The sequence below is a fragment of the Dipodomys spectabilis genome, unplaced genomic scaffold (genome assembly GCF_019054845.1).
Source record: "Dipodomys spectabilis isolate Male_0828 unplaced genomic scaffold, ASM1905484v1 ptg000108l, whole genome shotgun sequence".
NCBI lineage: Eukaryota > Metazoa > Chordata > Mammalia > Rodentia > Heteromyidae > Dipodomys > Dipodomys spectabilis.
The window spans coordinates 6178619-6198034 of record NW_024870785.1 but is presented as its reverse complement, the minus strand read 5'-3'; the positions used below and the strand labels follow the sequence as shown (position 1 = coordinate 6198034).

Genomic DNA, 19416 nt, shown 5'->3' with positions numbered 1-19416 from the left:
GGGACCAGTGGGTAACTGCCGAGTGGTCCAGCGCGCGGGGCGGGGCTTAGACGGCGTCGGCGCGGAGCGTAGCTGGGGGCTAGACCCCGGGGTCGGGGGGTTGCGGCGAGGAGGCGGGGCCGGGCCTTGTACCCTGAGGGGAGTCCCGAGGAGCGTCTGGAAAGGGGGCGCAGCGAGCCCCGGAGCGCCCCCCCCCCCCCGCCTCTCTGAGCTTGTCTTGTTTGGTGGGGGGAGCCGAGCCCTGGGGGCGTCGGAACCCGAGGCGGAGAGGAGTCAAGTCAGGGCTGAGTGGGTGGAGGCGAACTAGGGCTGAGGTGAGGCCCGAAGTGGGAAGGTCAGTGGAGGCGCGGGGTGGGGGGGGGGGCGGGCGGGGAGGGGGGCGGGGAGGACACACCTGGGATGGCACTTCTGTCAGAATACCCAGCTGTTGGATTTTGTGCAATTCCTTTTCAGTTCTTGTGTGGTAGGCGCCCGGGGGCCTGTTTTTTATTGTTGTTGTTGTTGAATGGTTGGGGCTGGACTCCTGCTGGTTGGCTACTGCTTCCCCCCCCCCCCACACCCCTAACTTTTTTGTTGGTCATGGGGGCCTGAACTCTGGGCCTGGGCGCTGTCCCTCAGCTCTTCAGCGCAAGGTGAGCGCTCTACCACTTGAGCCACAGCATCACTTCCGGTTTTCTGAGTGGTTTGTTGAAGATAAGAGTCTCATGTGGCTGGGAATGTGGCTTGGTGGGAGAGTGCTTGCTTAGCAGGCATGAAGCCCTGGGTTTGAGTCCTCAGTACCACATAAACAGAAGAAGCTGGAAGTGGCACTTTGGCTCAAGTGATAGAATGCTAGCCATGAGCAAAAAGAAGCTCAGGGATAGTGCCCAGGCCCTGAGTTCCAAGCCCCAGGCCTGGCAAAAAAAAACAAACTTCATGGAGTTTCCTGGCTTTGAACTGCAATCCTTAGATCTCAGCCTCCTGAGTAGCTAGGTTTACAAGCGTGAGCCACCAACGCCCCACTTTTTTAGATTTTTATTATTCTGAGGGGAGTGTTGGTACTCGGAACCTTAAGCTCTCATTTTCAAGGCTCTTGCTCTACCACTTGAGCCACACCTTCACTTTTTGCTGATTAATTGGAGTTTAGAGTCTCTTGGATTTTTCCTACCTAGGCTGGCTTTGAACTGTGCTCCTCAGATCTTAGCCTCTTGAGTAGCCAGGATAATAGACTTGAGCCACTGATGCTGGGCTAAAAAAGGTTTTTGATTAGAAATGTCATCGGAGAAGGAAGGTGTCTGGACACTTGGTCAGCTGAGCAATAGATTCTTTTGAAAACCCTGGTATTTCAATATTCGTTGGCAACTGTTCATCGTTCCTTAAGTATGGGTTTCCTAAGGCTTCAAAGGCAGAGAGGATGGGGAAAAATAACAGTCCTCTACTCCTGGTGCAATTCTAAGAATGAAATGACCTTTGATTCTTTTATTTTCCTACCAGATATGGTTACTTCTCACCAAACAGGGCACCTGCCCCTGCCCAGAGCTGATGCCATTCGTTCGAGGCTCATCGATACTTTCTCTCTAATCGAACATTTGCAAGGCTTGAGTCAAGCTGTGCCTCGCTACACTCTTCGAGAAGTACTTGGTCAGCAGCCTGTTTGTTCATTACACTTAAGTTTAAGATTCCAGGCCCTCTAAAGAATAGGAAGCCAAGAAACAAATTTAGGGGTGGTTTGGTGGCTGTTTGGGGCCCCCATTCCCAAATCCTTTTCCTGTTAGTTTGTTTTTCAGATTAGAGTAGAGCTAATTAGGCTAGCTTCATACTGTGATCCTCCCATCTCTGCTTACTAAGTAGCTGGGAACACTGGAGCACACTGTCACTGTTTTGTTACAGATCCTGCCCGTCAAAAGAGACTTATGTTGGGAGATCAACACCAGCTTGTACGCTTCTCTATAAAGCCTCGGCGTATAGGACGAATTTCACATGCCCAGAGAATGTTGAGCAGGTTTCATGTGCGGTGTGGTCAGAGGCCGCCCCTTTCCTTGTGGGCTGGATGGATTCTTGATAGTATCCTTTAATGTCATTTTTTTTTTTTGGCCAGTCCTGGGGCTTGAACTCAGGGCCTGGGGACTGTCCCTGAGCTTCTTTTGCTCAAGGCTAGCACTCTACTACTAAGCCACATTCCCCAGCCCTAATGTCATTCATATATATTAGCTTTATTATTCAGGGGTGGATTTCCACACATATTTACAATATATTCCAATCAATTTTGCCCTTTTTATCACTCTAGATGCTTTCCTTCCCCACTTCTCAAAACAATGTCAGCATCTCATTGTCCTGTTTCTCATCTTTCTAAACAATTTTGGGGGATGGGAATGTGGCTCAGTGGCAGAGTGCTTGCCTAGCATGTGTGAGGCCTTGGGTTCAATTCCTCAGTACCACATAATCAAAAAAATTAATTAAAAAATGATAATCTATTTTGTTATGTCATTTTTATCCATCGTTGTTCATCATCTGCCTATTTTCTCCTTCCCATATTGCCTTGCCTTTGAATTCTCAAAGCTTATATTCTTATTATATTACCTGCCTAAGTCAGAAAGAACCCTACTGTGTATGTTTCCTTAAGAAAAAAAACCAACCAGGTACTTTCTTCACAAATTTCATGATTTTCATTATCTTTTTTAACACAATTGTACTGATGATTGAAATAGGTAAGAACTGACATTGAGAGAAAGTGGAAGTGAATGGGAGATATTTTCTTCTGAATTGGTCATTTTATATTTTGAAATATCTGAATTGTAATGGAGATAATTACATTGAGTCCTCTCGAGTTAGGTTTGTACATCTGCTAAGATCTAGAAACATTTGGAGAGCTCTCTTGCCTCATCTTCCTGAGTACTGAGATTACAGGTGTGAACCACCATACCCATTCATGTCACTTTTTTTTTTTTTTGCTGGTCATGGGGCCTGAACTCAGGGCCTGGGCACTGTCCTTCAGCTCTTCAGCTCAAGGCTAGTACTCTACCACTTGAGCCACAGCGCCACTTCTGGCTTTTTCTGCTTATGTGGTGCTGGGGAATCGAACCCAGGGCCTCATACATGCAAGGCAAGCACTCTACTACTGAGCTACCTTCCCAGCCCCTCATGTCACTATTTTATGTTATATAAAGAAGCAAATTGAAGTAAGTGTATCTTAGACCAGCATATTATTAATATTATATTTTTAGTAATTACTGTTATAAAATATTAACAATCATATGTGAAGACTGATTATGTGGATCAGTGGTAAAATGTTTGATCATCATGCCAGTGGTCCTGAGTTTGATCCCAAGCACCACACATACACAAAAAATGTGTGTGGTAGATGTGTGTGAGCAAATGTTTACTTTCACCATTTAGCAAGTGGTTTGTACTGTTTATAAAAGAAAATGTTTGAGAGCCAGGTGCCGGCTCACACCTGTAATCCTATCTACTCAGGAGGCTGAAATCTGCGGATTGCAGTTCAAATCCAGTCCAGGCAGAAAAGTCCCTGTGAGACTCTTTTTTTTTTTGTGGGTCGTGGGGCTTGAACTCTGGGTCTGGGCGCTGTCCCTCAGCTCTTCAGCTCAAGGTGAGTGCTCTACCTTGAGCCACAGCACCACTTCCAGTTTTCTAGTGGTTTATTGGAGATAAGAGTCTCACAGACTTTCCTGCCTGGGTTGGCTTTGAACCATGATCCTCAGATCTCAGCCTCCTGAGTAGTTAGGATTACAGGCATGAGCCACCAGCGCCCAGCCCTGTGAGACTATTATCTCCAGTTAACTACTCAAAAAACAGACGTGGAGCTGTGGCTCTTAAGTGATAGAGCAAAAGAACTCAGGGACAGCACCTAGGCCCTGAGTTCAAGCCCCATAACTGACAAAGGAAAGAGAGAGAGAGAAAGGGGGGGGGATGAAACGAAAGAAATGAAAAATGAAAGAAAGAAAAGAGAAAGAAGAATCTGAGAGTTGGGGACATGACTAAAGTGGGCATGTGCCTAGCAAGTGCAGATTTCTGAGTACCACCAAAAAAAGATAGATGGATAGACAGATAATATAAAATATATATTTATATATATATATCATATATACAGGTATATAATTAGCCTCAGATATTACTAAAAATAGTAACAATGTAAAACCTGCCTGAAAAATCTATAGAGTAGCAGGGCACCGGTGGCTCACACCTGTAATCCTAGCTACTAAGGAGGCTGAGATCTTAGGATCACAGTTCAAAGCCAGCCCAGGCAGGAAAGTTTGTGAGACATTTATCTCCAATTAACCACCAGAAAACCAGAAGTAGTGCTGTGGTTCAAGTGGTAGAGCATTAGCCTTGAGCTGAAGAGCTGAAGGATAGTGCCCAGAGCCAGAGTTCAAGCTCCACAACCAACCAAAAAAAAAAAAATCTACAGAGTAGTTTCTCTTGTTCAGAGTGATTCAGTACAAAGCTCTTCTGATCTCCATTAACTGATAGATGATATATCAGTCATAGTGAGTTTGAAGGCTAAGATGATTGTGTTTTAGAGGAAAATATACTCAAATTGCATATAGGTAAAAACAAATTACACTGTATTCAACATCTTTAACATCCCAAGCCTTTGGAACACCTCCAAGAATCTCTAGGGGACTGGCTATCTGTGGCTATACCTATGATCCTAGAAGGCTGAGACCTGAAGGAACAAAGTTTGAAGCCAACCTGGGGAAAAAGTCTTAGAGACTCCTTCTCCAGTTAGCCAACAAAATACCAGATTGTAGGCATAACTGATTTGTTTATAAATGATCATTCTCTATCTTTGATTTCTCACTCCTTAAATTTTTTTTGCCCCTTTACTCTCACAGAATTATTGGAATCTGCAAATATCAAACTGTGGCCATTGAAGCTGACTTTGGAGGTGGCATCTTGGTTTATCTTGTTTATTTTCATCGTGGAGTTCTTTCTTACGTGGCTATCCAGCTTTTCCCTCTTCTGGAAAAATGGCTGGAATGTCTTTGACTTTTTTGTTACCATGTTGGTAAGGATAGATACCTTTAAGGATTAGTTGGGGGAGGGGGAGAGAGCTTTGTCCCTAGGTAGATAAAATAACAACAAAAAGAGAAACAAAAAAAATTACCTAATTTCCTTACTTGATTTTATGTGTGTGCCTGTCCTGGGGGCTTGAACTCAGGTCCTTGGCACTGTCCCTGGGGATTTTTTTGCTCAGAGCTAGCACTCTACCACTTAGCCACAGCTCTTCTTCCATCTTTTTTAGTAGTTAATTGGAGATCTGAGTCTCATGAGCTTTACTGCCCAGGCTGACTTCAAACCACCATCCTCAGACAGCCTCCTGAGTAGCTAGGATTACAGGTTTGAGCCACCAGCACCCAGCCTTACTTGTTTTTGTTTTCCTCTACAACTAGAAGTCAGTAATTGCAGGACTTGGTGTTAAGAGCAAAGTAAAGAGCTGGGAATGTGGCTTAGTGCTTGCCTAGAATGCATGAAGCCCTGGGTTTGATTCTTCAACACCATATAAACAGAAAAAGCTGGAAATGGCACTGTGGTTCAAGTGGCAGCGTGCCAACCTCAAGCAAAAGACGCTCAGGGAGAGTGCGTAGGCCCTGAGTTCAGGTCCCAGGACTGGCAAAAAAAAAAAAAATAAAAAAGGCTGGGTGCTGGTGGCTCAAGCCTGTAATCCTAGCTATTCAGGCTAAGATCAGGGGATTGTGGTTCAAAGCCAGCCCGGGGGGCTAGAAAGGTGGCTCAGTGGTAGAGTGCTTGCCTTGCATGCATGAGGCCATGGGTTTGATTCCTCAACACCACTTAAGCAGAAAAAGCCGGAAGTGGCGCTGTGGCTCAAGTGCTCGCCTTGAGCCGAAGAGCTGAGGGACAGCGTCCAGGCCCAGAGTTCAGGCCCCACAACTGACAAAAAAAAAAAAAAGCCCAAGCAGAAAAGCCTGTGAGATTCTTATTTCCAGTTAACCACCAGGAAACGAAATGGCACTGTGGCTCAAGGGTAGAGCTCTTGCCTTGAGCTGAAGAGCTCAGGGGCAGTGTCCAGGCCCAGAGTTCAAGCCCCATGACCAAAAAAAAAAAAAAAAAGAGCAAATTAAAAATCTAACCACATCAATGGTAACAATAACATCTACCAGTTAATTTAGCACTCCTGAGTGCCAGGCAATATCGCAAGTCTTTTACATGTCTAATTTGTACTCCACAACATCTCAGTGAGATAAAAACTAGTTTTGCCCCCTCTTTATAGATAGATATGATGAAAATACAGAATTTAATTCAATATAAAAGGCTGTCTGGAAAACAATCCTGAGGTGTAGTGACAGTCAAAAAATAATGTCCCGGGAACTGTGAAAATGATGGAAGGAAGGGGCAACGGTGCCTAGATGCTCTTAGTTATATTTGTAATCTGTGTGTTTCCCTGCAGTCCTTGCTTCCTGAAATGGTGGTGCTGGCGGGGGTCTCAGGCCAGTCTGTGTGGCTCCAGTTGCTGAGGATCTTCCGGGTGTTGAGGTCTCTCAAACTCTTTTCACGATTTTGTCAAATCCGAGTTATTATTTTGGCTCTGGTCAGGGCCCTTAAGGTGATTTCACTGTTACATTAAAGCAAGGGGACAAGGTGCATAGTATGGTGGGGGTTTTAACATTTAGCATGAAACTAGTTTGTCCAGTTCATAGAAAGCCAAAAGAACTGTGAAATATTAAATGAGAAGGGTTGGGGAAACACTTTTGTGTTTTTTGTCGTGTGTGTGTGTGTGTGTGTGTGTGTGTGTGTGTGTGTGTGTGTGTGTGAGAGAGAGAGAGAGAGAGAGGAGAGAGAGAGAGAGAATGAATATATATGTCATAGGACTTGAACTCAGGGCCTGGGCGCTATCCCTGAGCTCTTTTGCTCAGGGCTAGCACTCTACCACTTGAGCTACAGCTCCACTTGTGGTTTTCTGGTTCCTGATTGGAGATAAAAATCTTATGGACTTTTCCTGCCTTGGCTGGATTTGAATTGCACTCCTCAGATCTCAGCCTCCTGTATAGCTAGAATTACAGGTGTGAGGCACCAGTGCCTGGCTACTTCTGTGGTTTTAAAAATGACTAGGCTCCCAAGTAGAAATCAGGGTGTAATGGGACATAGCCAAATGGGCTTGACTGGGCTGTTGGTGGAAATCAGCCTAGTCTGGCCCACCTCTGACTTGAAGTTATAACCTATAGAGCATGACCTTCCTCTTGATGTTGATGCTCATCTTCTTCTACATTTTTGCTGTGACTGGTGTCTATTTCTTCGAAGAGTACAGCCGTTCGACTCGTGAGGACCTGGAGTACAACATGTTCTTCTCGTAAGCTTGGCTAGGGAATCCTAGGTGAAGCCTGGATGAAGGGATAATTCGGGTATACACTGTACTGAGAAGCTTAGTCTAGTAGGGATGGGGAACCGTCTTCTGCCAAAGGCCATTTGGGTATTTATAACATTATTCTCAGGCCATAGAAATAGTAAATACAGCCAGGTGCTAGTGGCTCATGCCTGTAATCCTAGCTACTCAGGAGGCTAAGATCTGAGGATCGAGGTTCAAAGCCAGCCCAGGCAGGAAAGTCCTGGAACTCTTTATCTCCAATAAACCACTAGAAAACCAGAAGTGGCGCTGTAGCGCAAGTGGTAGAGCGCTCGCCTTGAGCTGAAGAGCTGAGGGACAGTGCTCAGGCCCAGAGTTCAAGCTCCACGACCCACAAAAAAAAAAAAAAATGATAATAATAAATACATGTAGACAGGTCACAGACAGCTGACAGGAAGCATTCATATCTTTCCTATCTACCAAATTACTTCCCATGTTCCCTGCAACTGGATTATAAGAAATAGGAGTAGAGGGCTGGGAAGGTGACTCAGTGGTAGAGCGCTTGCCTTGCATGCATGAGGCCCTGGGTTCGATTCCCTAGCACCACATAAGCAAAAAGAAAAAAAGCAGGAAGTGGTGCTGTGGCTCAAGTGGTAGAGCGCTAGCCTTGAGCTGAAGAGCTGAGGGACAGCGCCCAGGCCCAGAGTTCAGGCCCCAAAACCGGACCCCCCGCCCAAAAAAAAGAAATAGAAGTAGAACATAGAAAGGAGACAGAAGGAGAAAAGAACAATAATTAGTGTTGCTCTGATCTTGAGAGTAGTTCACCTAGTTCTTTTTTTCTGATCAACTTTTTTTTTTTTTTTTTTGGTTGGTCATGGGGGCACTGTCCCTGAGCTCTTCAGCTCAAGGAGAGCACTACCATTTGAGCCACAGCACCACTTCCGGTTTTCTGATGGTTCATTGGAGATAAGAGTTTCATGGACTTTCCTGCCTAGGCTGGCTTCGAGCCACAATCCAGATCTCAGCTCCTGAGTTGCTAGTGTTACAGGTGTGAGCCACTGGTGCCTGGCTTCATTAACCATCTTTAAACACAGTATACTTTAGTAGTTAACCCCTGATTTATATGACTCAGTTCTTTCCTTTTTTTTTTTTTTTTTTGCTACTCCTCAGGCTTGAAGTTAGCCCGGGCACTACCCCTGAGCTGCTGCTTGCTTCTTTTTTGTTGTTGTTGGTGGTGGTTGTGGGGCTTGAACTCTAGGTCTAGGCATTGTCCCTCAGCTCTTCAGCTCAAGGCAAGTACTCTATCACTTGAGCCACAGCACCACTTCTGGTTTTCTGGTGGTTAATTGGTGATAAGAGTCTCATGGACTTTCCTGCCTGGGCTTGCTTTGAACTGCAATCCTCAGATCTCAGCCTCCTGAGTAGCTAGGATTACAGGAGTGAGCCACAGGTGCCCGGATCCTGAGCTTCTTTTGCTCAAGGTGAGTTCACTATCACTTGAGCCACAGTGCCACTTCCAGCTTTTCTGAATAGTTTATTGGAACTAAGAGTCTCATGGACTCTCCTACCCACGCTGACTTCAAATTGTGATCCTCGTATTTCAGCCTCCTGAGTAGCTAAGGATTACAAATGTAGAAGCAACCCCAGCAGTTACTTCTTTTTTGTTGTTGTTGTTGGTGGTCATGGGGTTTGAATTCTGGGCCTGGGCACTGTCCCTGGGCTCTTCAGCTCAAGGCTAGTGCTCTCTACCACTAGAGCCACAGCGCCACTTCCGACTTTTTCTGCTTATGTGGTGCTGATGAATTGAACCCAGGGCCTCATGCATGTAAGGCAAGCACTCTACCACTGAGCCACCTTTCCAGCCTTTCCATGAGACTCTTATCTACAACTAACCATACAAAAAAAGTTATTGCCACAGAAAAGTATGACAATAAAGGAGAGAATGCAGCTGGGTACCAGTGGCTCACACCTGTAATTCTAGCTACTCAGGAGGCTGAGATCTGAGGATCACAGCTCAATGCCATCCCAGGGCAGAAAAGTCCCTGTGAGACTTATATCTGAGTCTCAAAAACTGGAAGTGGTGCTGTGGTTCAAGTGGTAGAGCACTAGCCTTGAGGTGAAGAGCTCAGTGACTGTACCAGAGTTCAAGCCCCAAAAGCGACAAAAAAAGAAAAAGAAAATTAGTGAATATATATACTTACTGAGTACTTACTATGCCCCAGGACTAATGAAGTAATCCTAGGTATTCATGACAAAGGAAAACTTAACAAAAACTAGTTTTACTTAAGAATGGTTCACTAAAAAAAAAAAAATAAGCCAAAGTCAGAAAAAATACAAAGAATTGCTTGGAAAATAAGAATTGATCATTTTTCTGAGACATTTAGATCTCTGCATCTGTTTATATGCTTTTTTCTTTAGGGACCTGCCAAATTCCTTAGTGACAGTGTTCATTCTCTTCACCTTGGATCATTGGTACGCAGTGCTTCAGGATATCTGGAAGGTTCCTGAATCCAGCCGTCTCATCAGCAGCATTTATGTCATCCTTTGGCTGTTGCTTGGCTCCATTATATTTCGAAATATCATTGTGGCCATGATGGGTAAGAGAACAGAAGGTACAACTTGCTGTCAGGGATAGCTGGGAAATTTATTGGGCAGTTGGGATTGGTGGATTATTGGTGAAGAATCCAGGATAACAGAAGTCTTAGATGTTGGGATGTATATTTGACTTGGTTTTTCCCCACCCAAGATTTCTCCCTAGGTTACCACCCTCTCCCAACTTTTAATGGCCCTTTTGGGCAGTTACTAACTTTCAGAATATCAGGAATGAGCTGAACGAGGAGATGACTCACCTGGAGGTTCAGCATAAAGCTGACATATTCAAGCGGCAAATTATACAGAGGTCTGCTTCCATGTGTTTAAACCTAGCTCTGTTTTTCAAGGGCTTTCTGACCTTAATACTCCATTTCTAAACTTTGACCTTATGACTTTATTTCTTTCCATCTACTATGGGGCTATATCCTTTTTCACCTATTAACTTCAGTTCATTCCTCCCATTCGTTCTTTACTTGATGATATGAATATTCTGCTTTTTGTGCTTGTGCTTAAGTATAGCTTTGTTCACTCTTTTGTTTGTTCCAGTTGTTTTCTTATTTGTTAACAGGAGACAAAAGTCACCCTCAAAATCACACAGATCAAGCAAAGAGGATGGCAGGTAGGAGTGTACATATGAACTGGAATAGAAAGAGGATAAGGCAAAAATCTTTAAAGATGAAGATTGGCTTTAAGAGAGAATCTATTGGGCTGGGAAGGTGGCTCAATGATAGAGTGCTCACCTTGCATGCATGAAGTCCTAGGTTTGATTCTTTAGCATCACATAAACAGAAAAAGCCGGAAGTGGTGCTGTGGCTCAAGTGGTAGAGTGCTAGCCTTGAGCTGAAGAGCTCAGGGACAATGCCCAGGCCCAGAGTTCAAGCCCCATGACTGATGAAAGAGAGAGGAGAAAAGAGAGAGAAGAGAGTAGTGAGAGAGAGAGAGAGAATCTATTAATTCAGTGACTATTTGTTGTAATCAGTTTAGTGGTGGCCCCAAAATTATATGTCCATGTCATTACTTTCGAATCTGCGAATGTGACTAGGTTGGAGTAAGAGTCTCTGCAGTTTAAGACATTAAGATCTTGAGATAAGATCATCCTAGATTATCCAAAGAAGCTCTAAATTCAATAATCTTAATAATAACAAGGGTCAGCCGGGGGACTGGTGGCTCTCGCCTGTAATCCTAGCTACTCAGGAGGCTGAGATCTGAGGATCGAGGTTCAAAGCCAGCCCAGGCAGGAGAGACCATGAGACTCCTATCTCCAATAAACCACCAGAAAACCGGAAGTGGCGCTGTAGCTCAAGTGGTAGAGTGCTCGCCTTGAGCTGAAGAGCTGAGGGACAGCGCCCAGGCCCAGAGTTCAAGCCCCACTACCGACAAGAAATAATAATAATAATTATAACAAGGGTCCTATAACTGAAGAGAGAACACAGGCAGAGAGGAGGTAGTTTATTTATTTACTTATTTATTTTGTGCTAGTCCTGGGGCTTGAACTCAGGGTCTGGGCACACTTTCTAAGCATCTTCTTTTGCTCAAGGCTAATAGTCTAACACTTCAGTCACAGACCCACTTCCAGGTTTGGTTTTTGTTTTTTTAGTAGTTTATTAGAGATGAGAGTCTTACTGACTTTTCTGACCAGGCTGGCTTCAATACCTGATCCTCAGAACTCAGCCTACTGAGGATAAGCTAGGATTACAGGAATGAGCCACTGGCACCAGGCAGGCTTATTTTTTTTCAAGACGTGGTCTTCCTTGTGTACTTATTCTAAGTTGATCTTAAACTCATCATCAGTCTCCTGCGTACGGGGATTACATAGTATGATAACACACCTAGCTTAGTGATATAAAGATGGAGGCAGATATTAAAATGATGAAACCATAAAGCCAAAGGAGTTGAAGAATGCTGGCCACTACTGCAAGATACAAGAGGCAAGGAACCTTATATCCTAAAACCTCGAAGGGGTCAGGAGCCTATTTTCTGCCAAGAGCCATTTGGTTATTTATAACATCTTTTGGAGCCACATAAAATTAGCCAAACAGGCTTGGACTCCAGGGCAGCTCACATCTATAATCATAGCTATTCAGGAGGTTGAGATATGAGGACCAAGGTTCAAAGCCAGCCTGGGTAGGAATACCTATAAGACTCTGATCTCCAGTTGACAATCAAAAAGTAGGACATGGAGCTGTGGCTCAAAGGGGTAGAGCACTAGCCTTGAGCACAAAAGCTCAGGAACAGTGCCCAGCCATCGAGTTCAAGCCCCATGAATAGCTAAATAAAGCATGCATGTCTGTCCTGTTAAGTACCAAAAGATTTTGAATGCTTTGTATGGCCTTGGGGCCTGATGTTCTCCACTCCTCCTCTAGAGATAATGTAGCCCTACCAGCATTTTAATTTCTGTCTACTGGCCAAAAGAGTGAAGAGTACATTGTTTTATTTTGTTCTGTGTTCAAGGTTGAGGATTGAACCCAGGGCCTTGCGTGTGCTAGACAAGTGTTCTACCATTTAAGCTGTATAGCCAGCCCCCTTTTTTTTTAAGTCACCAAATTTATGGTAATTTGCTACAGCAGCTATAGGAAATGTGTAGATATTCAGTGAAATTGATAGTCTAGACCCTGAATGTTTAGCAATGAATAAGAGAGCAGAAAAAGAAATAAAGTATTCGGCCATTTTTCTGATAACAGGCATTTTAAATTCAGGGCTTCATGCTTGCTAGATAGGTATTCTTGCTTAAGCCAAGCCACTAGTCCAAAATTTCTCCTATACCATGCAGAAAAAGTAGTCAACAAAAGACATCAGAGGATGAATCAGAATCTTCTTCAGAAGAGTCTAAACTCAGTCCTGCTGAAGAGGATGTTGAAGACTCTGCATCAAAAACAAAACAGAAAGAAAAAGTACACACATCTTCCTCTTCTATCCATTCTGCACAATCCGACGGTCTACCCTCTTCAAAATCCAAATATGCTGATCGTCTTGGCGAGAAGAAAGGTTTGTTCCCTTTTAAGTCAAACAGCTAGGACTGGTTGTGTAGCTCAGGTCGTAGAGTACTTGCCTGATTAGTACAAGGCCCCAAGTTCAAATATAATATTGAAAAAAAGATATAATTCAAAATATGAGACATCTAAATCTTTTTTGGTCTTCCTTTTTTCTTTCCTTCCTTCCTTCCTTCCTTCCTTCTTCATTCATTCTTTCTGGTGCCAATTTGAACTAAGGGCCTCACACTTACTTGGCTGATACCCAACCAATGACATGAAGTATGACATGAGTCTTACCTTTAGACTGTCTAGATATATTTTTAGTTTTGTTTTTTTGTTGGACATGGGGCTTGAACTCAAGGCCTGGGCACTGTCCCTGAGCTCTATTTCTCAAGGCTAGAGCTCTGACGGTTTGAGCCACAGCTCTACTTCTGGTTTTCTGGTAGTTAATTAGAGATAAGAGTCTCAAAGGGGCTTTACTGCCCAGGCAGTAGAGGTCTAGCAATCTCTAGATCTCAGCCTCCGGAGTAGCTAGGATTACAGATGTGAATAATCAGTGCCTTGCTTAGATATGCTTCTAAGAAGCATTATTTCCCTACAGATGACTTGGACTGGGAGACTGTTGTACATGAGAATCTGCATGGGCTAATGGATATGGATCAGGATGATCGTGTTGTTTGGCCGAGAGATTCTCTCTTCCGATATTTTGAGTTGCTGGAAATGCTTCAGTATAACCTAGAGGAGCGCAAGAAGTTGCAAGATTTTGCAGGTATGTATTTCAGACAGTCATGGGGGCCAGAAGTTAAATGCATGAGATTAACACATACAACTGAAGAGGGAAAGACTGTCTGCTATTCTTTTTTTTTTTTTTTTGCAGGTCCTGGGGCTTGAACTCAGGGCCTGGCCACTGTCCTTGACCTGGAACTTCTTTCTGCTCAAGGGTAGTACTCTACCCTTTGAGCCACAGCGTCACTTCTGTTTTTTTGGAGATAAGAGTCTCATGGATTTTCCTGCCCAGGCTGGCTTCAAATTTTGATCCTCAGATCTCACCCTCCTGAGTAACTAGGATTAAGATTATAGGCATGAGCTACCAGCACCTGAATCAGTTCACTATTTCTTTTTTTAATTTTATTCTATTTTATGTAGAGCCTATTCAAATCAATTGTCCCTTTCAAATTTTTCTTTTTTCTTTTTCTTTTATTGTGAAAATACCATACAGAGGGGTTACAATTACATGGGCCAAGGTAATGATTACATTTCTTATCAAGCATTGTTGGCTCCTCCTTTGTTTCCCCTTCCCATCCCTTCCCATCCTCCCCTCCCCTATCCCTCACCTCCCTACCCCCAGTTCACTATTCTTGACCTTAAGAATTCAGCTTCGGGCTGGGAATATGGCTTAGTGGTAGAATGCTTGCCTAGTATGCATGAAGCCCTGGGTTCAATTCCTCAGTACCACATAAACAGAAAAAGCTGGAAGTGGTGCTGTGGCTCAAGTGGTAGAGCACCAGCCTTGAGCACAGATTGACTCAGGGACAGAGCCCAGGCCCTGAGTTCAAACTCCAGGACTGGCAAAAAAAAAAAAAAAAAAAATTCAGCCTCACTCCTACAAAAGGCGTATTTCTGTTTTGTATCACATTCTGAGAATGGTCCCAATTTCCTCTGTAAGTACCCAGAAACTTGGTTTGTCCAGCAGGGGGCGCCCAAATCCTACGATGAGAACTTATTTCTCAAGAGGATAGTGTCCAATTCCAATCGCTGGGAGTTAGGATAATGTGGGCTCTTGATAATTTGGACAGCTCAGTCCCTACTGTACTTGTTCCTTCTCTTTAAAAGCTGTGTTTCATGGCTGGGAATATGGCTTAGCGGTAGAGTGCTTGCCTAGCATGCGTGAAGCTCTAGGTTCCCTTCCTTATCACAACATAAACAGAGAAGGCCAGAAGAGGTGCTATGGCTCAAGTGGTAGAGCATTAGCCTTGAGCTGAAGAGCTGAGGGACAGCGCCAGGCCCAGAGCTCAGCCCCCATGACCAACCAACCAACCAACCAACAAATAAATAAATAAATAAAATGTTGCCTGAAGCTGGGTGCTTGTGGCTAACCCCTGTAATCCTAGCTACTCAGAAGGCTGAGATTTGAGGGTCTTGGTTCAAAGCTAGCCAGGGGCAGAAAAGTCCATGTGAGACTTTTATCTCCAATTAACCACTAGAAAACCAGAAGTGGTGCTGAGGCTCAACTAGTAGAATGCTCACCTTGAGCTGAAGAGCTGACAGACAGTGCCCAGGCCCAGAGTTCAAGCCCTACAACCAAGACACAAACAAAGCCAGCTGAGGCAGAAAAGTCCGTAAGACTCCTATTTCCAATTAGCTACCAGAAAACCTGGAAGTAGAGCTGTAGCTCAAAGTGGTAGAGTACTAGCCTTGAGCAGAAGAGCCCAGAGACAGTGCCTAGCCCTTGAGTTCAAGCCCCATGACCGACAAAAAATAAAATAAAATTTAGAAAATGTTGCCTGAAGGAAATCCTGCTTTTATTAATCATGCTTAGTTTCTGGAAAGAACAAGCTTGAAGACCATAGAAAGTTGAAGGTGGCTTTTTAAATGTTTTATTAGTTTATTTTTGTGGGGCTTGGGGCTTGAACTCAGCCTATGTGCTTTTCTTTTTTTTTTTTTTTTGTAGGTCGTGGGGCTTGAACTCTGGGCCTGGGCGCTGTCCTTGAGCTCTTCAGCTCAAGGCGAGCGCTCTACCACTTGAGCTACAGCGCCACTTCCGGTTTTCTGGTGGTTTATTAGAGATAGGAGTCTCACAGTCTCTCCTGCCTGGGCTGGCTTTGAACCTCGATCCTCAGATCTCAGCCTCCTGAGTAGCTAGGATTACAGGCGAGAGCCACCAGCGCCCGGCAGCCTATGTGCTTTTCTTGAGCTCATTTTTGCTCAAGGCTAGTGCTCTACCACTTGAGCCACAGCCCCACTGCTCAGGCCAGCTTTGAACCAAAATCCTCAGATGTCAGCTCTTGAGTAGTTAGTATTATAGATGTGAGCCACCTGAGCCCGGCTTTTTAACCTTTTTTTTTTTTGCCAGCCTGGGGTGTGAACTCAGAGCCTAGGCACCATCATTGAGCTTCTTTTGCTCAAGGCTAGCACTCTACCACTTAAGCCGCAGCACCACTTCTGGCCTTTTCTGCTTATGTGATACCAAGGAATTGAACCCAGGGCTTCATGCATGCTAGGAAAGCACTCTATCACTAAGCCGCGTTCCCAGCCCTGCACTGTATTCTTAACCTGACTTATGGAATTGTAATAACTACTTAATAATAAAATTAAAAACAATTTATGGTCCTTTGGTGGTAAAAGGGGATTTCATGTGAAAATTCTACTTATGCATATGGTATTTTTTTTTTTTTTGTGGGTAGTGGGTCTTGAACTCTGGGCCCGGGCGCTGTCCCTCAGCTCTTCAGCTCAAGGCAAGCACTCTACCACCTGAACCAAAGTGCTACTTCCAGTTTTCTGAGTGGTTTATTGGAGATAAAGAGTCTCATGGACTTTTCCACCCGGGCTGGCTTTGAATCGTGATCCTCAGAACTCAGCCTCCTGAATAGCTAGGATTACAGGCGTGAGCCTCTGGAACCCAACATACAGTATGTTTTGAGCAAGGTCACTCCCTCTATTATATTTCCTTCACCCCCTCTCTCCCTTTTTTTCTTTTCTTTTTTTTTTTTAGGGGGGGAGGTCTGTTCGTGGGGCTTGAACTCTGGGCCTGGACGCTGTCCCTCAGCTCTTCAGCTCAAGGCTAGCACACTACCTACCACTTGAGCCATAGCACCACTTCCGGCTTTTTTTTTTCTGCTTATGTGGAGGAATCGAACCCAGGGCCTCATGCATTCAAGACAAGTGCTCTACCACTGAGCCACCTTCCCAGCCCGTTTTTTTTTTTTTTGGTCGGCCATGGAGCTTGATTTCTGGGCCTGGGCACTGTCCCTGTGCTCTTCAGCTCAAGGTGAGTATTCTACCACTGGATCCACAGCTCCACTTCAGGTGTTCTGGTGGTTTATTGGAGGTAAGAGTCTCACAGGGGGCTAGGAAGGTGGCTCAGTGGTAGAGCACTTGTCTTGCATGCATGAGGCCCTGGGTTCGATTCCTCAGCACCACATAAGTAAAAAGAAAAAAGCCAGAAATGACGATGTGGCTCAAGTGCGCTAACCTTGAGCTGAAGAGCTGAGGGACAGCGCTCAGGCACAGAGTTCAGGCCCCATGACCAGGCCAAAAAAACAAAAAGAGTCTCACAGACTTTCCTGCCTGGGCTGGCTTTGAACCAGGATCCTGAGATCTCAGTTTGCTGAGTAGCTAGGATTCCAGGCATGAGCCACCAGCATGTGGCAGATTCTTTTTTTTTTGCCAGTTTGGGGCCTGAACTCAGGGCCCTAGGTGCTGTCCCTCAGCTCTTCAGCTCAAGGCTAGCGCTCTACCACTTGAGCCACAGCGCCACTTCCAGCTTTTTCTGCTTATGTGGTGCTGAGGAATGGAACCCAGGGCCTCATGCATGAAAGGCAAGTGCTCTACCACTGAGCCACCTTCCCAGCTTGTGGCAGTTTATTTACTCTTAAGTTGTGGCCAGGAGAACATGGCTTAATTTAGAGTAAAGATTAATCAAGATTTGTGTGGAAACCTGAACCCAGAAAAGCAGTCTTCACCAGACATTCATATGTCTCAAATATTGTTCGCTCTTTAGCCTCACAATCAGTTTTTGTGTTTTTTTTTTTACAGTGCAGGCACTAATGAACCTTGAAGACAAGTAGAGCACACATGGATGGCTTCCACATCTCTGAGCCCAGCATAAGATTATGAAAGGAATGGTTGGAATTCACAACATAAAAGGCTAATAAATATGCTAACAAATTCTACTGGTAAGTTAACTGTATCACTGAGACATAGAAGATACCATAAGGTATAAGGTCAGCTCAAAAGTTAGTTCAGGGGCTGGGAAGGTGGCTCAGTGGTAGAGCGCTTGCCTTGCATGCATGAGGCCCTGGGTTCCATTCCTCAGCACCACAAGCAAAAAGAAAAAAGCCGAAAGTGGCACTGTGGCTCAAGTGGTAGAGCGCTAGCCTTGAGCTGAAGAGCTGAGGGACAGCGCCCAGGCCCAGAGTTCAGGCCCATGACCGGACCCCCCCCCAAAAAAAAAAAGTTCAGTTGCCAATGGCGCCTGGAAGCCAGAAGTCAGGCCCCTTGTCTTTCCACTCCACCTGTAGTTCCTGACTTCGACTTTATAATTTTAGCCCTCCCCCCCTTTTTTTTTTTGTCAGTTGTGGGGCTTGAATGGAAGGCCTAGGTACTGTCTCTGAGCTTTTCTGCTCAAAGCTAATGTTCTACCACTTTGAGCCACAGTCTACTTCCAGTTTTCTGGGGGCTAATTGGAGATAAGAATCTCATAGGCTTTGAACTGCCATCCTCAGATCACAGTAACTAAGATTACAGTGTGGGCCACCAGTGCCCAGCATTTTTTTGGTGGTGGTGGGGTCGCTAATGGGGCTTGAACTCTCGGCCTGGGTGCTCTTTCTAAGCTCTTCAGCTCCAGCTGAGCACTCTACCCCTTGGCCATAGTGCCACTGCAGGCTCTTTCTGTTTATGTGATACTGAGGAATGACTAAACCCGGCACTGGAGTCTTACATACTTTTTTCCTCAAGTGAGTCTAGACCGTGAGCCCTTTGATTCCAGCCTTCTACATATCTGGAATGACAGGTGTGCACCACAGTACCCAGCTGTTGGTTGAGAAAGGAGCCTTGAAAACTCTTCTACCTGGGCTTGATTCCTTTAACTGCCATCTTCTTGTGTTCAGCCTCTTAAGTACACAGGATTACAGCTGTGAACCACCAGCCCATCTTGTACTGGTTATTTTTCAATCACAGCTGATGCTCTACCATTTAAGCCACAGGCTACTTGTGCTAGTTTTTTTTTTGAGATACAGTCTTCCTTTTTGACCTGGGCTAACCTGGACCTTGATTCTCCTATTTATGCTTCCCACCATAGCTTGGATAGCAGGCTTATACCACTATGACACTGTTTTTATTGGTTGAGACAGAGTCTTGCAAACTTTTTTTTGGAAGGGCCTGGGCTGGCCCAGAGCAACAATCCTCCTGATCTTTTTTTTTTGTCAGTCATGGGGCTTGAACTCTGGGCTTGGGCACTGTCTGGGCTTGGGCGCTATTTCAAGGTGAGTGCTCTGCCGCTTGAGCCACAGCACCACTTCCAGTTTTTTTTCTAGTGGTTTATTGGAGATGAGAGTCTCAGACTTTTCTGCCTGGGCTGGCTTTGAACTGTGATCCTCAGATTTCAGCCTCCTCCTCAGCTAGGATTACAGGCCTGAGTCACCAGCACCTGGCAATCCTCCTGATCTTTTCTTCCTGAGTAATCTGGATTTCAGATGTGAGCCACTGTTCCTGTCTCTCTCATTACTTTTTGAATGCTTGATATGTACAAAAATATTTTATATGTAGCACGCATGTACACATACCATAAATATAATGTGTACATAAAGAATTATATATTCCATAAATTTACCT

At 44.7% G+C, this 19416-nt stretch overlaps 1 protein-coding gene across 1 annotated transcript; it reads left to right on the top strand.

Moving 5' to 3' along the window:
* Nucleotides 1–125: 125 nt before the first annotated feature.
* Catsper2 (cation channel sperm associated 2) lies at nt 126–17806 on the top strand. Its single transcript, XM_042688026.1, has 13 exons — nt 126–334; nt 1474–1620; nt 1870–2043; nt 2619–2687; nt 4833–5005; nt 6407–6562; nt 7182–7306; nt 9719–9897; nt 10100–10199; nt 10461–10511; nt 12663–12877; nt 13466–13633; nt 17620–17806. Exons 2-13 carry the CDS (start codon nt 1476–1478, stop codon nt 17649–17651), a joined length of 1587 nt encoding a protein of 528 aa, XP_042543960.1. The 5' UTR covers nt 126–334; nt 1474–1475; the 3' UTR covers nt 17652–17806.
* Nucleotides 17807–19416: the final 1610 nt, after the last annotated feature.